The sequence below is a fragment of the Micrasema longulum genome, unplaced genomic scaffold (assembly GCF_059751315.1).
Source record: "Micrasema longulum isolate JH-2025_06_02 unplaced genomic scaffold, ASM5975131v1 h1tg000046l, whole genome shotgun sequence".
In the NCBI taxonomy this organism is placed as follows: Eukaryota; Metazoa; Arthropoda; class Insecta; order Trichoptera; family Brachycentridae; genus Micrasema; species Micrasema longulum.
The window spans coordinates 551,821-569,742 of NW_028277253.1; the positions used below are offsets into that span (position 1 = coordinate 551,821).

The 17,922-nt window shown below is 33.1% G+C and overlaps 1 protein-coding gene and 2 long non-coding RNA genes across 3 annotated transcripts; 1 reads left to right on the top strand and 2 right to left on the bottom strand.

Annotated features, from left to right (window-relative positions):
- Positions 1–5,383: 5,383 nt before the first annotated feature.
- LOC148285223 (protein GVQW3-like) lies at positions 5,384–5,734 on the bottom strand. The gene has a single exon (XM_088228407.1). It carries the CDS (start codon positions 5,732–5,734, stop codon positions 5,384–5,386), a length of 351 nt encoding a protein of 116 aa, XP_088084533.1.
- A 3,875-nt stretch (positions 5,735–9,609) lies between these two features.
- Positions 9,610–15,396, top strand: LOC148285224 (uncharacterized). Its single transcript, XR_015822623.1, has 2 exons — positions 9,610–10,951; positions 11,071–15,396. It is a non-coding gene; the product is annotated as an uncharacterized LOC148285224 (long non-coding RNA).
- On the bottom strand, positions 13,806–17,570 carry LOC148285225 (uncharacterized). The gene is made up of 3 exons (XR_015822622.1): positions 17,256–17,570; positions 16,765–16,855; positions 13,806–15,936 (listed from the first exon to the last, which is right to left on the bottom strand). It is a non-coding gene; the product is annotated as an uncharacterized LOC148285225 (long non-coding RNA).
- Positions 17,571–17,922: the final 352 nt, after the last annotated feature.

Below are 17,922 nucleotides of genomic sequence, written 5' to 3' on the forward strand. Positions count from 1 at the left end.
TATATAGGTACACTGCTAAAGTAGTCGGCAAACAAGTCAACAACATATTGTGGTGCGTCGGCCATTCTACTGCCATAATACATTGTGGATGGAATTCCAGACTCTTTACAATTGAGAGTATTAGAAAATTTAAAAATATGTTTAGGGTTGCTTAGGGCCTCTTGTTCAAATTTTGAAATACAATTACGATAACATGTTTTGGAGAGATTTTTAGCCTAAGCTCGCAGTTTAGTAAACTCATTGTAATCGTTAATATCTCGAGATTTTTTATAAGTAGCATGAGCAATTTTTTTGTTACGTATGACTTTGATAAGTTGGCTATTAAACCATTTAGGATACTCATTCAAAATAAACTTGGTTTTAGGAACATATGTTTCGATGGCTGTGTTAAGGATGGTATAAAATTGGTCAGTTACAGTATCGATATTTGATTCCTGGTTTATAAAACTCCAGTCAATAGTTGAAAGAAATGAATTAATTGCTGGATAATCTGCTTTAAAAAAATTGGACTTAATATTAGAAGTTTTGTACTTTTGAGTTATCGAGGTATTGAATCTAATAAATAAAGGTGGATGGTAAACATCAATAGGTAGAATATGGTAATTTGCAACTTCCACAGATATGTTGTCTGAGTTGGAAAACACGAGATCCAAGAGACGATTTAGGCTATTGTAAACATAATTGACTTGCCGAAGGTTCAAAAAATTTGACATTTCGATGATTTCGTTGGAGCCATGGTTGATGACATCACCGGATTGGGTCTTGCTGTTCAAAGGATCCCACTGCATATTTGGCAAATTATAATCACCTGTGAGGACGATGGTTGCATCGGGGTATTTTCTACGAAGGTTTTCAACTTCTAAGTAATGATCCCTGTAGATATTTGCATCGGACATAGGGGGAATGTATACACTTCCTATAATTATTTTCTCTTTTTTGGATGATATCATAACAAATAATTGTTCGATGTTTGTTTTAGTGCATTTTAATATGCGTGACGAAAACTTTGTATTAACTGCAATCAATACACCCCCTCCACGAGACCTGTCGCTAGTATTTTTGTTCCGATCGTTTCTATATATTGAGTGGTTACAAAACCCTAATTCCGAATTGTTTAGTTCCTTAGTAAGCCATGTTTCTGTAAATGAGAAAACTGGGAAATCTGTCGTTGGTAGTGACACCTTAAGTTGAAGTAATTTAGTCTTTAATCCTCTTACATTCTGGTAGTAGATCTTGATGGGTTGTCCTTTTTTGAAAACCCTTTAACTATTTTGGGATTATTGTTAATATATTTGATTGTAATATCGGACTCCCCGTTTGCCCTCCTACTTTCCAACTCATTACGTAATTTGTTGAGGTTTGATCTTTGTAGCGGCGATTGGTCCTGGTAAATCCGTATGTTGTTCTTTATGTTGAGTTTTTTGCTCAACATAAAACGTGCCCATTTGGACTCTTGGAACTCCACTTTCAGTGCTCTAGGTTTCTCTCCTGAGTATCTACCCACTCGGTATACTTTTATGATTTGATCATTTACCGAATTATCGATCTCGGATATAATTTTGTTTACCGCAGTATTATCGTCCTGTATAGCAGTGCTCCGCAACCTTTTCTCACCTACGACACACCAAAATTCTTCCTAGAATTACGCGGCACACCAAAAGCTAAGATATATAGGTATTAAATTGATACAAAATTTTACATTAATTTTTAGTTTTTTATTTGAAAGGTATACATACATATAACTATAACATTTTTTTTTTTTACGAAATTTTAAAATTTTACCGCAGTTTTGGAACATTTCCAGGGGAGAAATTTTCAAAACTCAGTCAAACCAATTAAAAAATAGCTATAAAACCAGTTAAAAATAGAAGCTAACTAAACTAATGTGATACCTGCGCTTGTTTCAATGAACACAAAAGTTTTATATTCGGCTCGATTTTTGACAGCGCAACCCGAAGTTCTTGGTCAAGACCTTTTAAGCATGACCGCTTATCATTTTTAATTAATACAAGCATTGAAAAACTTTGCTCACATAAATATGTTGTCGAAAATGGAAGTAGTGTTAAGATTGCTTTGTCGGAAATGCGAGGATATTCTTTTTTAACGTAAATCCAGAAAACATCTAATGGAACTTCGGAGAAGTGAAGTTTTAGAGTCTTGTCATTACTTAAATCTGTAAATTCCTCTCGAATTTGCAGAGGCAGTGCTTCCGTAGAAATTATTGCATTGGTTGCAAAAGGATTTCGAATCCAATCGTATTGTTCCGTATTAATGGAATAAAAATACTAATCAAATTTCTGCTGAAGCATACTTAAATGTTGTTGGGCCAGATCCACAATTAATTGTTTGTTTTCAATTGTACTATGGTTGGTCCTTTGGTACATTTCCATACATCCTTTTTGCAACTCTTTCTGCCAAAGTTCGAGTTTTTTTTTCAACCCTTGTAATTTGTCAGAGCTCGTCAATATATTCTCATTTGGACCTTGCATTTTTTTATTAAGTTCATTCAAATGCTCGAATATATCAGCCATGTATGCAAGTTTGGCTATCCAGTAATCATCATCGAGGTGCTGATATAGTTCGGGTATATTTTGATTTAAAAGGAACTCACGCACTTCGTGACGAAGCTCAAATAATCTAGACAGACAGACAGTATTTTAAGAGGTGCTTAGAACAAAATAAAAAACAGAAGATATTTATGAAATCGGTCATTATGGTTTCTGAAAAGGCCTTAGAAGTTAGCTACCATGTTGCAAAATTAATTGCACGTCAGAAGAAACCACATACGATTGGCTAAGGAAGTGAATAAAGTTTCGTTGTCTGCTGATACTGTTAAAAGACGTATTCACGATATGTCAAGCGATATATTAGGAACACTGATGAGAAAACTGTTATTGGCTGAAAAATTTGCGCTTCAGATCGATGAAACAACTTATATTAAAAATAAAGCACAGCTGATAGCTATTGTACGTTTCGTTGACGAGGACTTTATTAAAGAACATTATTTATTTTGTAAAGAGGTTCCAGAGCGAACTACCGGTGAAGAAATATTTCAAGTGACCGATGATTTCTTCAAAATATATAAATTTTACCGAGTTTACAATAAGTCAAATACAGTAAGAAAACTTTTTACAATTAAAATAAACAATATTATTATATACCTTTGATAGAACATCAAAATTATAACAGCATAATAACAAAGACACAGTACCCTAAGTCATTTGTTCAAAATATTATATGAAAATGCAACTTTATAATTTATTTCGTCTGCTGGCCAGATGTGTCAATCCAGTTAACGGAAAGTATGAGTCCATAGATATCTGTGTTTTGTCTTTGCTACTACCTACTACCATCACGCCATTTCCCTGTAAGGGTAGGCAGAGAGAATGGACCGCCACATACGTCTATCCTGGCATACATTTCTAGCTTCTTCCATATTCATACATCTTGTCATACATGTCCTTCGGTTCTGTCTGCTTTTGACATGACCAGACTTAAGATTTTGGTTTATCTGATCATGCCACGTCTTTCTTGATCGTCCTCGTCTCACGTTACCGTTCATTTTTGCCATATATACCTGTTTTACCATTCTTTCGTCGTCCATTCGCTCTACGTGACCAAACCATCTCAGATACCCTTTCTTAATCTTATCAATTATACTTGACTCAGATTTACACTCTCGCCTGATTTCATCATTCGTAACCTTGTCATACATTGATTTCCCACCCATTCGTCTAAGAGATCGCATTTCAACCGCGTTCACTCGGCTTTCATCCTTCCTCTGCCAGTTCTATTTTTTATAAGTGTTGCTAGAAATAAAATGTATTATGAGATATTATCTATTTGTACTCTTAGAGACTGGGATTTCTTAGGCAATTATCCCCTATGGACAAAGCCTTGAACTAAAATGTCGTAGAATGTTTCCTGTATAAAACAAGTATGACTAGAAAATGCAGATATTTTTTTAAAATTAATAAATTTATGACTTAAATTACAAAAAAGAATGCAAATAATATTTAACTACTTATATTTATGATATCAAAAACATTTTTTACTTTGTGGTATGCATTTTAAACTTTTTTTTTATAATTTTTTATAAAACTGTTTATTTCCTCTGTCTGTTGAGTTATTGGTTATTGGTTACTGTTATTAGATATATTATGTTGTCATGAGGTACAAAACCTGCAAATATTACAATCTTCATCATCAATGGCGGCTTTCCCTTATGTCGTCCATTGGGTCAATGCCCCCTAAAATTTGCCGCCAATTAAAATAGTTTACTTTACATACATTATAAATAATGTATATAATATAATGCAATTAGGTTTTTTAATTATTTTTTTTAACCATTCATTCAAATACCAGTATTGTGCGAATTAATGGAATAAACGAAATTTTTGTCATTTTTTACGTATAGCAACACTCATATGTCAATTCGAAAGTTGTTTAGCGCCAAAAATTATGACTTAATCCTTTTGGAGCTCATATTGGTGTACTATCTGTTGTTTTTCTTTACATTTTCTCAACATTGGGCTAATTTTATAAATAGCATGCATATTGAACAGTGTTTTTGAGTTGGTTTAAATCATGGATATCACGCCGAGAAAAGGGGAAAAGTTTATAACCTTTAGTGAACATACATCAATGACCCAAAAGAAGATTGCAAATAAATGTTTTATGAGTCAGGGAGCAATCAGCAAGATTATTAAGCAGAAAAGAGAAACAGGGTCAGTTGAAACAAAAATAATTGGGAAATGTTGAAGAAACCGGAAAACTAGTATCCGAGATGTAATATCTTTTATCAGAAATAGTAAATTAAACCCCAGAAAAACAAGTTACGAACTTCGACGAGATTTGGCAGCCACTGGGGTGATACACGACTCAACAGTACGAAGAAGACTCATTGAATCTGGAAGAAAAGCAATTCGACCACAGAAGAAACAATTCTTGATGGCACGTATGATGAAGCAAAGGCTCATTTAGGCTAGAAAACATACCAAATGGACTGTAGAAGACTGGAGAAAGGTGCTGTTTTCAGATGAGACCCACTTTCTCGTGCAGGGATATCGCACAAAATTTGTTAGAAAAAGTAGGGATGAAAAACTTACTGTGGATCATACGAGGTCTGTTCAAAAAGTATCAGACTTTTATTCATAAAAACAACATTTATTGAGATACAATCAAATGACACTTATTCCCTTCAAAGTAGTCCCCTTGAGCTCTCCCAACGGTTTTGCCACTGCCGAAAGCAGCGCTGGAAAGACTCTTTTTGGTATGGCGCGCAGATGGTCCGCCGCAATGTTCATGATGTCTTCGCTGGTCAGAAATCTGGTCCCTTTCAAAAGAATTTTCAGCTGCGGAAAAAGCCAGAAATCACAGGGAGCTATATCAGAAAGTTGGGATCATTAATCACAGTCTCCAGCATGTCCTGTGCGATCTCCACATGATGTTTCTTCCGCTCGATTGTCAGCAACTTTGGTACAAATTTTGCTGAAACCCTTATGGGGGCCAAATCTTCAGTTAAAATGGAATGAATGGATCCGACAATAATGCTCACTTCATCAGCAAGTTCTCTGATCGTTATTCTACGATCCTGCATGACCAGGGTCCTTACTTGATCAATGACAACATCAGTTTTGGATGTTAAGGGCCTACCGGATCGTGCTTCTCTCTCCACTGATGAGCGGCTAACTTTGAAGCGGTTATACCACTCCTTTATCTGTGTGGTGCCCATTGCTTCGTCCCCAATTATTTTTTTAATTTTGCAGATAGTTTCCACTTGAGAATGAGTTTTAAACAAAATTTGATGCAGTAACGTTGTTCAACCATTTCTGTAATTTTGTTAAAACTAAAATACGACGACAATAGCGTACACATGCTCACACTTCAACGGCGTGGCAGCGACTGAGTGGCGCTGTGGCTGTGAAAAAAATTGAGCATACGCACTAGGTATACCTACAAACGGTCATCTAAGCTCCTTCCTCAAAGCGTTATTTGTTTTGCAAATAAAAATTATGGTCGGATACTTTTAGAACAGACCTCGTATATACCAAACGGTGAAATATCCCGTGAAGAAGATGTTTTCGGCCTGCTTTTTGTATATGGGGACCGGATCTTTGATACCAATAGAAGAAATGATGAATAGCCTGAAGTATAAAGCTCTATTGGAGCAGCACTTGAGTACAGAACTGAGTAAATGTTGTCCTAATGGTGGTGGTATTTCAACAGCACTCAGCTTCTATTCACGTATCGAAGTGTATGCTTAAGTATTTCAATGATAAAAAAAACTCTTTTTGACTGGCCTGGAAATTCATCTGACCTTAACCCCATAGAAAATTTGTGGGCGATTTTTAAATCTAGGGTGCAAAAATTGGACTGCACCACCAAGATAAAGATGATAGAAGCTGTTATTCAGATGTGGTTTCGAGATGACAGAATAAAAGAAAATTGCCGAAGTTTAATTGACTCCATGCCAAAACGCTGTTATAAAAGTAAAAGGAAGACATTCATCCTATTAAATAAAAAATATTTTATGATTGTACGTCACTTGTATCTCAAAATTACAGTCACTGTTATAAAAGCAAAAAGAGGACATACGTCCTATTAAATGAAAAATATTTTATGATTGTACGTCACCTGTAACTCAAAATATTAATAAAAAAAGTATTTTATGAATACAAGGAATTTTATTCGATTAATTTGCACAATACTGTATATAAAGACCTATTAATCTTCATGTTTTTATAGATTTTATCTAGAAAACTATTGTGCGCCATCAAATCTTCATGCTATGTCGATGCGAGTGTCATTTTTGTAACTGTCCCAAAGCTAATATCTTATCTCTAGATTATCTCATGAGAAAGAAAGAGATAAAACGTCCCGGGTGTAAATGAACATCGCAACATTTCGCCCAAAATTAGTTCGAACACGGGCATTGTCCCGGTGAAGATAACAATATGAAACAAGGAAGATAAGAATAATATTGATAATAATAATACATATAATATTAGCATTGGTCTAAACTGGAAGAGATACGATGATAAATGAATTCCTTTATATTTTACATAGCTACACTAAAAAGGACGAATTCTTAATGGAAAGAATTCAAATAGGTTTATATTTTCTCGTCCCTTTTTAAAATATTGAAATAAGCTTTGTGAATTAATATTATATAATATATTGTTTCTTGCACGTGTCCAATTACCTATTGTTAGTTAGGGTTCAGTTTTGTATCCACTAAACTCATATTGACTCATAAAAATCCTGTACGTTTTTAGTAATTTGTTTCTGTTTTAACAGTTAATTGTACTAGTGATTCTTATTTGTGGAATTACGATGACGACAGTTGAGACGTTGCGAGCGAAAGGTGTTTTTCGACGCAAAAGCGAATTAAGACCTTTTTTAGAAACTCTATGAGCCAAGATAAAGTGCACTCACTATGTTAGGTATTTAGTAAATTTGTGTATCACATTGGAAAAATCTATATAGAATATAATATATTTATGTATTTTTACAAAAAAATATTATGTGAAAATTATTGTGAAATACACATGTACCTATTTAGTAAAAACAAAATCCCCCCTCCCCACCCCACATTTTAACCCCTTCAGCCGCCACTGTTCATTATATATATGTTAGTACATATCGGCGGTGGAAAGGAAAAAATACTAAGCGACATGTAGCCAACTTTACGAAGAAGAGCCAATTAAAGTTTTTTTTTTTGTTCATGTAATAACTAATATTTAAATGTAAGTTACCAATTAAAAATACTTAGCACACTCTCACTTATTTATTTTACCAATTAACGCCTTCAAACTGGTAAATATTATACGGTGTAAGGATAATTTATATGAAACTAAGATTTTATGTGTAGGTACACTTAAAAAATAAGTTGAGAGAGATACGATACATTATATTTCAATGAAATAGAGTGGGACAAATGATTGAAAACATGTGTTGGCGGTGTACTGTAAGGGAGGATTCTATTCTATGAAAATATTTATTGTTTTATTGAAATGTACAGGGTCAAACTAAGGGGGCTATTTTTTTTTATTGATAAAAAAACTTATACTTCCCTATGATTTTGACTTGATTCTTATATAATTTAAATAAAAATGTAAAATATGAGAATTTTTAAATGAAAAAATAAATAAACTGGTCGGCTCTTCGGTAAAGTTGGCTATATGTCACTAAGTAATTTTTATTTTTCCACTGTCGATATACATGTGTTGTTCCTATGGATGTGAAATAATTTCCGTTTAGTTTGGCGTTAATTCCAGAGCAACATTTAAACATGTGACTTAATGGTTTCATTTTAGTATTTAATTAAATGGTCACAAATTAATGCATTTTAACCAACTTAATAAAATATTATTGATGTTTTAAAGATTTACCAAAAATTTACTAATACTCTTGAGAGCATTTTGAGATTTTAAACTTCCTAATTTTATTTTATTTTTTATGTTAAAGTCTAGATTACTGTTTTATTACATTATTAAATTTTGTTCCTCATCACACCAGGATTCTGAATCTCACCAACTATGTATTTTAAGTTGCAATACAAAACATTATTTTTTTTAAATTTAAAATTCTAAAGGTATCTTTATATAAACTTAATATATCTGCAAACTCTCAATATTTACTTATAAATCTGTATTAAAACAAATAATTGAGTTTCTCTCTTGTTTTTATCTTCACATACATGATGCAGATTTATTGTTGTAAATATAGTGGTATTCGCCCAAAAACTATGCTATTTTTATGTAATCCTTGTTCTGTATTTTGTAAATTTATTGAATAAAGTTTTTAAATAATTTAAAAGAAATTATTTACAAGTGTTAAAACCATAATTTGTAATCCCAAGTTCCTCAAAACGTGCTAACCAAACATGAAAAAATTGCCTACTTTAACTGTTTATTAAGTAATCAATACCCAAGTCTAGTCGAATTAGGCAAATCGATGGAAAAAAATCCTAGAATTTTGGAAATGGTCATGAACGCTTCCTTATGACTTGGGTCACAAGTCCCTAAGGGCGGGGGGTGAGCTCGAGGAGGGAAGGAGGAGGGTATATTGATGAAAAAATATTATTTCACAAAATAAAAGAAGAAAACTGGTCTCCAGTCTATTCAAATAATGACCCAAATATTTCTTGCGAACACTTTGTTAATATACTCAATGCACATACAGTAGCGAGCACTGAAATCTTTCCCCCTATAAGAAAGGGCTAGTGCAGGTATAAATTAGTTCTAAGAACTAATTACCCCCACCCTTTATTTTTTTTCTACCTGAATAGGGTCTTACTCAAATGATGAGACCAGTTTTATTGTGACTTTCGACGTATTGACATCAAGTATTAATATTTTTGTGAATTAAGCAATTAAGCGTTTTAAACTTTGGCGACGTAAAAAGTGAGTTCCAGAGCTATAGCAGTTCAGAATGGATGCAGACACACTGCAGTGTTAGATTGTATTGTGGGTGTGGCGTTTTGCTTCCCTGTTGGGGTCTCTCTGTACACGCTGTGTGTAACTTTTGTACTCACAGGCGTGTGCGTGAGGTAGGATTAGGCTATCTTCCTTTTTACCTGCATCCATCCGTTCGGGGCCTCGCGTCGCTGTTGGAGCCTGCAATCGGTCCCGTCGGTACCTTATGACCTCTCGTTCAACACCCTACTACGTTCTTTTCAGAAGGTGGCGGGGAAAAGGATTCATATATATATTTTATCACACAAGAAATAAGAACGGCTTACTTACATGGATAACACTATTTATTTTATAAGAAACTGGCGTGTAATGCAAAGATATTTTATTATACATTCAATAAAATCTAACTCAATTCAAATTTACATCTAACACGTGTTTTATAGAAGACTAATTTTATGTGAGGAAGCACTGCAGTCGAATTTCGGAGAAGGAGAGAAGAACGGACCTTGAACTTCGCGCTTTTTATAGTCTTCTTGTCTCCCTCTACTTCCGGCTGGGTATCGAACCGCAGGCTGGTAACTTAACGAGCTGCGTTCGCTTGTGTGGTTTCGCTCCTCGGTAGGTCCTTGAGGATTGTCTATGACGGAGGCGCCACAGTATAAAAAAATTAAGAGGTTCTGCAAGTCTAGAGCGAAAAAAAGGTACTGGGCATAACGAAAAACAACACATGCTGAGGATCGACTGTTGAAGCGAATCTGTTTGCAGAATCGATTCAAAAGTGCCGTGGATATAAGGACAGAGTTCATAAAGGCCGGTGGTTCTGAAGTGGGTGTTTACACCGTATGTCGAATATTCCGGGAGAGCGGCTTTTCTGCCGGGAGGCCTGCAAAAACGCCATTACTCCAAAAAAATGCGCATTGCCCGCTTAGAATTGGCTGAAAAATATAAAACTAGGACTTTTATCGATTAGCGACGAGTTATTTTCTCCGATGAGAGTAAATTTAATTTATTTGGTTCGGATGGAATTCAGTACGTGAGACGAAGATCTGGAGAACGTTTAAGCGATGAGTGTCTTAAGCTTGGGTTTCCTAGGAAAACGGTGCCGATATCTTAACGGCCGTACGAACGGTGATGCGGTGAACGGCCGCCGAAACGGTGACTAGAGAGTGGTTTCCTAGGAAAACGTTTTCATATCTGGCGGCCACGGCAGCTTATCTGTCAAAAATATGCCCTAGAATGCGATCTGTCATATTTGTCGTTATTTATGAATAGTTTGTCACAGTTTTATTTAATTTTAAACATTTTCGAAGGCATGCGACCTTCTCGTGCACGAAAATTGTATTAATAAAAGAGTCAACTCTTTTTAAGATTTTTAAGACAGTGAATTCAAGGAGAAATACTGTTTTTCGAAGGAAAATATGAGGCGCATAATTACTCTAGTAAAACTCGATTTGGAAGGACACAAACGAGATGAGAAAATACCAGTAGAACTCCAGGGCCTATTTGCTATTCGGTACTGGGATAGTAATGAGGTATGTAATGAATAATAATTTTGGCAATATGTAAGTATCGTTTCTGTCAATTCATTTGACAATTTTAAATACGTAAATGTTTAATGCCTATAGATATTAACTTTTGATAAATCTTCCAGATTCAAGACGACTCTGCTGATATACACGAATTTAGTCACCAAACTATTTCAACATCAACATCAATTGGCATGAAAAACACCGGACTATATTATAATGAAGCCAGTGTCCAGAACAAATGTAGTTATATCCGGCTTATTTTGTATGAGAGGATTTCTTAAAGTTATAGGTGCAATAGATTTTTTTTTTTTAAATTTATTAATAACAAATTTAAATACAATATTAAATACAATTTTTTTCATTAATCAATTACATATATTTACATTATCGTTTCCCATTACGTAAAAGAAATAAACAATTCTTGTGTACATAATGGGGAGTGACGTCTTATAATAGATTATTTTAGAATAACATAAATAAATTACAAAAAAGATATTAACGATGTTTTCAATCAGTGTTACATAAAGAAGAATTATAGATGTAATTTTTTACTTCTTTCTTAAATATATTGTATTCCTGACTGTACTTTTTATTATCTTTGTTCATTTCATTAAAGAAAAATATTCCTCTGTATAATAGTATAAAGTATAATGATGTTGTGCAGTAGTTGTTTTTAATTAACTTAATCCATCACAATAGATCTTCACAGGTTGCAGTGACGTCAGGAGTTTGTATACAAGGCCTACTACACAATATCTTTGATATCCGATAATAATGCTATTAACAAAAAAGGCATTTGAATTGTTTCAAACGTATAAAATATTACTCCCTAGTTTACCTCACCCTTTAGATAATAGTAGAGCTTTATTTTTCAAATTTGATCCTGTACTTACATTTAATTAAGTGTGTTTGCAATAATTGGATCAATTCAAAATAATCCCCATTTAAATGATTTCAGTATAATATTAGACGCTCAATTTCAACATTCGAAATTCATTAATGATCTTGAAAAAAAAACCTTGATCAAATTTGGGCACATGATATCATACAAAGTCCTATATCCAAGCAACATTCTAAAACAAAATGTATCCCTAGAGTTAAAAGTTTTTAATGAGAAAACAATTGGTGGGTTTAAAGTGCGTAGCGCCTAAAAATCCAGAACTGTTTGTAGAACCCGAGAGTACTCTAGATTTTAAAAGTATATTTTGTAGATGGTGGAAGATTGTAAATGGGTAAAGTGTATTTGAATTTCAGAGATTCAACAATCTTCACAAGGAACCCATTAGAGAAGATAGTGTAGATCATAAAAATTTTCTAAGAAACATGTCCCTTTGGTTAAAAACTTGGAGACTCTCAATACCTGAGAGTTAGTCTCTAGGTGTACAAAAATTTAAATCCCCCATTACTACATTGGATGCGTTTTCAATGTTGATCCTATATATATTTTCCATGCATAAAGTAGAATATTTACTCTTGAGTAAATTTCAAAACGATAACTTAGAAGCGAGGTTCGGCTGTTATCGTCAAACGAGTGGAGCTTATTATTGTATTATTTATTTGCAAGTCTTAGAGAGTGAGAGAAAGCTTTGATTTAAATGTGCTGTAATATTGCTGGAGTGGAGTGAGGTTTTGGTAGGTATGTGAATATGAGAGTTAGTGTATATGAGTGTGAGGGTGGGTTTGTGGAAAGGATGAGTGTGTGTTTGATACAAGTGGATAGAAACATCTTAAATTTATAATGTAAAAACAAATTTATGATTTATAGTTAATATAATATATGTTTAGTCTCTCTGATTTGATGTTATATGTTAAACTTTTAAATAGTATTCCTTGAGTATGTTGGATTTATAAATAAATATTTGCAATTTGTAAAATATCATAATTACTTATAATCACATCTATATAATAACTAATTTTAGTTTATTTAATCCTGTAATTATTGTTATTAATATCATACTAAATGGGATATGATAAGGTTTGCTGACGATATTGCTATGGTTGCTGAAAGTGAAGAAGAACTGCAAGAGCCCTTACAACTATGGAAAGCATTCTTCAAAATAACTACAGTATGAAGATAAATAAAGACAAAACAAAGCTACTGACTGTAGGCCGAATGCAACACCAGATGAGAGTAGTGATGTCGGGAATACCACTAAAGAACACCAAGGAGTTTCTCTACATCGGGAGCAAAATAACGTGGGACGGTCGGTCTAAGAGCGAGGTCGACAGCCGTATACATCAAGCTAGACTTGCATTTAATAAAAGGTCCAAAATAAAAGAATCAAATAATATAGACCTAAAACTAAGAATACTCCTAATCAAGACCTATTTATGGAGTATCTTGATGTATGGCTGCGAGACATGGTGCCTATCCGAAAGAGATAAACGGAGACTAGAGGCTTTTGAGATGTGGTCCTATAGAAGACTACTAGGAATTTCCTGGAGAGACCACATTACAAATGAGGAGGTTCTCCAAATAATCGAAGGTGGAAGGCACCTGCTCAGGACCTTGTCCGAAAGGCGAGCAAAATGGATCGGTCATGTAATACGTCAAGAAGGCCTGCATGTGCAATGGAGGGGATGACCGAGGGAACAAATTCTAGGGGATGCCCACGCCGAGAGTACCTGGAGGACCTATTAGAGGACGTGCGCTGCTCATCATATGTTGACTTTAAATGAGCCGCACAAGACAGGGAGGAATGGAGGAGAAGAATGAAAGGAATTGCTGCCAGCCAATCCCAGGATTGAGACCAGAGAAGAAGAAGATCATACTCAAATAATTTTTAAAAATACATTACATAATAATTTATAAAATAAAAGGTGTATATTTTTGATTAAATAAAAATAATATATGCAATAACTACATTTTTATTTGTAACTGATCTTGGTGCGTTCTATTCCTTCACAGGGCCAATTTCTAGTGTTTTGGTGAACAAATCATGATATCCTGTAAACAGAAATAAGAGAAAGAAATATTTTTTTCTTTTATTTAGGAAACATTAAGTACTATTACATAGTTTTATAGTATGCAAAATTTTATGTAAATTATGTTTTTAATACCTCTTATGAATATACACATTATTGTTATTCCATTTTGTATTATAATTTTATATGTATTCTTCTCCTTTTTGTAAATCATGAGAAATGGAGTTTATACTCACATAATATATTCTCTATTGCATAATATTTATGTAAATTTAAGATCATAATGAAAAATTCTCAAACGATAACGATACTAAAACGATTTCTTGTTTAGCATTAGGTCTTATACCCATATATATGTAACTCATATAATATTTGTACTTTTATACAAATATGAACCAAACTTTTCTTCTTTAAATATCTCTTTGTAAAACAAAAGAACCAGAATTCACTTTACTTTACGTTTTCTTTAATATACATATATAAACTTGTAATAATTGTAGTAACAATTTATACTGTAACATCAGAACTTAATATTGCTTACTATATTTAAACTGTACAGATTTCTTCTGAAAAATTTCAATTATTATACACTTACTTCTTACAGACACCATAATAGATACTTATAACTTTCATATGTAATAATATACATAACTACAAACTGTAAGTTCGAAACCAAAATGTCTTCAGCGTTTAATTAATAATTTATGTACCCCACAACACAGTATTGTATAACTTTTAACTCTTTAGGAATATCATCTGCTCCCTATCATACAAGTATATGTCCAACCTCTTTGAATCATAATTAAATTCATTTTATTAGTCTGTCAAAATATAATATAGTATTTTACATAGTAACAACAAACATAAAGAATACATTTGTCATTACAAAGCAGACATTGTAATCAATTCATTATTACTCTATTATAGCTATGTAAGTACTCACCTAGAATTTGCATCCATAATTTGGAATCCACAATACATTACTTATATTGACAGGCTGGAGAAAGTACAAAATATTTTTTTAATATATTTGAATTTCTGATGCTCTTTTACATTTCACTTGAAAGACTTTTATTCTTTCTTTTTTCACTGCTGGTTTTATATTTTTAAACTTATTTGAATTACTTTTAGAATAGCATTTAAAAATAATATATTGCTTTTTTTACCATAATATGTTATTATTTTTTTAAGATGTTTTTTTAAATTAACTTAAATTTATTGTCTTTTTTTCTTTAAAGAAGAAAAGTTTGGTTCATATTTGTATAAAGAACTAATATTTTATGAGTTATATGTATATATATGAGTATAAGACCTAATGCTAAACACGAAATCATTTTAGTATAGCATACTTGAGGATTTTTCATTATAATCCTAAATTTACATAAATATTATGTAACAGAAAATATATTATGTGAGTATAAACTACATTTCTCATGATCTAAAAAACGGAGAAGAATACATATAAAATTATAATACAAAATGGAATTACAATAATGTGTACATTCATAAGAGGTATTTAAAACATAATTTGCATCCAGGTAAAAATAGTTTGCTCATATTTATTAGTACATTTTTGTTTATGATCAGTATTATTCTGGGAAGTGTTCATTTCAGGGGAGTGTCTGCCTTCCTGGAGGTGGATCTGGTGAGTCCGAAGTAAGTACTGCTGTGGGTGAAGGTAGATTTCAGAAAGTCTTGTCTCCCGTCTGTTCTACATTGTATGGCGTTCTGGAATGGTCTTCTGTGGCAGTCAGTAAATATAAATACGTGGCTCGTGTTGAGAAGTTCTTTGTGGATAAAGGTTTTCTTTGGACTGTGGTGGATGCCTGGTGTTTGTCTGATGTCTGCGAGTCTGAGTCGTAGGTCGTTGACGAATGTCCCCTTGTCCTTGCATGTTGAGGCAGTGAAGAAATCGCTCGGAAGCCTAGTAATTTCTGCTGGCAAACATTTGAGTTCGACTCGCACAGCAAATCTAGTAGTACTATCGGGAGAGTATCTACCCTCTCACTACTCGTATCTTGATCTGCACTTGGGTGAAAATAATTTTGTAGTATGTACTTATTCTGAAAATAAAATTCACAATGAATATACAGGAAAGTTATTGCAACCTACCTTATGTATCTAAATAAGAACTTATTACTGGTGTTTATGGAGTTACTATAAAACTAGTTTGAACTTGTCTCAAATATAAATGGGAGCTCATTTACATACCATATTATTTAATTGAATTCGGTGATAAGAATCCTGGAACAAATGTATTAATAAGTCCCAAGTATGTCTACATTTAATCGTTTTTGTGTGCCATAAGTTTAATCATTAAAAACAATGTTTTGAGTATGTCCAAATGTTTGCAGACAGGCTGGATTTCCTCCCTAGGGAGTTATCTAGATCTAAATTTGTTGCAACAGAGAGGGAAAACATTTTCGAGAAGGGAATATGGAAGTCTAGGCACTTACAGGGCTTATGCTCTGTCATAGGCTGGTTTAAGTAGGCATTTTACACATTGTAACATTCTCCATTCTGCCTATGTTTTAACATCACATTTCCTCAACTCTTCCATCTGTTTTCTTTTGTGAAGTAAAAGAGCTGAAACTTTTATCATTTGGGTGAGATTTATTCGCCTGAAACAATTCACCTACGACGCAAATTCAGTATTCCCTTCTCAAAAATGTTTTCCCTCTCAGTTGTAACAAAAATTGTTTATATTGGTGACTACTCTTTGGTGTTTGTAGCTTTCTAGAATAAATAAATGTAATAATTAATGCAGAAAAAATATTATAGTAATGTTTATACAAGAATTACATTGGTATACTTATTTGTATCCATCGACAAATTTGTTGTATTCATTTCATGTTCAAGGGCATATTTTATTTAAAATTCATCAAACTAACTCTGTTAAGATTATGTTCCAGGCATTTTTCTTGGCTCTTTAATATTCATGGAGAACTCCTTATTTTAAATCACACCCATGTGACTTTTAATCTGAAATGTTGTGTGTTATTTCATAAAATGTCAACTTCAAAATAGGTTAGGATTTGGTAAGGTAACCTAATAAAAAGTTTGATAATGTCCTTACAAGACAAAATGCGTCACATTTTACACCTTTGTAAATAAAAAAAATAAAAGGATAATTGAATCCAATACACGCATTTTACTTTGGATACCTTACGAAATTTTAATATAGAATTCAACCAATTATCTGCAGATACAATAAATAGGTTAGGATTCCTTGGAATCTATTACGTATAAACAATGTTATAATAAATGTTTTGAATTAGAAAAATAACATTATGATAGATGCTTAGCTTTTTTCTTGTAGTTTATAAACATTTGCTCTGTTATTTTTATATGATTCTATTGTTATTTACATTTTAGTACATACCTGATATTTCAAGCGTTGTCCCGATATTTCTTCACGAACTTTGTTTCAAATCGACTTTTTAATAGTCTTTGCCCTTCCATTACATAAATCGTCATGATTTTTACAAAATTAATCAATATTTCGTCATTTTCAACATTCCGCACCACGTTTGCACTCATTTTGACAGCTAAACGGTCACCGCTTCGCGAGAAAAACCGTTCGAAAACAGTTCGCACCGCTGTGACGGCCGTCCTGCAAATGGCGGCACCGTTGCTTCGACGTTACGTTCACGGTCAACGCTCTCTAGGAAACCAGCGCCATTGATTTACATAGTCAACGTTTTAATGACGTCATCCGCCGTCCCGTGACGGCCGCTTTGTGACGATACCGCTGTCTTAGGAAACCATAGCTTTATAGATATATATAAAATAGAATTTATAACTAAGTAATATTCTCATGGATGTTTATGTGTGAATATGTATGTTCATATGTATGTATGTGTATATATGTATGTATGGATATGTATGTGTGCATGTACGGGTATATATATGTATGGATATGGATGAGGATGTGATATAGATATTTTTATTTTATTTTATTAGGGAAATCAACAGTTCTACATACATATTTTTAGTAAACAAACAGATATAGTGTATAAACTCAGAACTAATAACAGATTTCCACATAG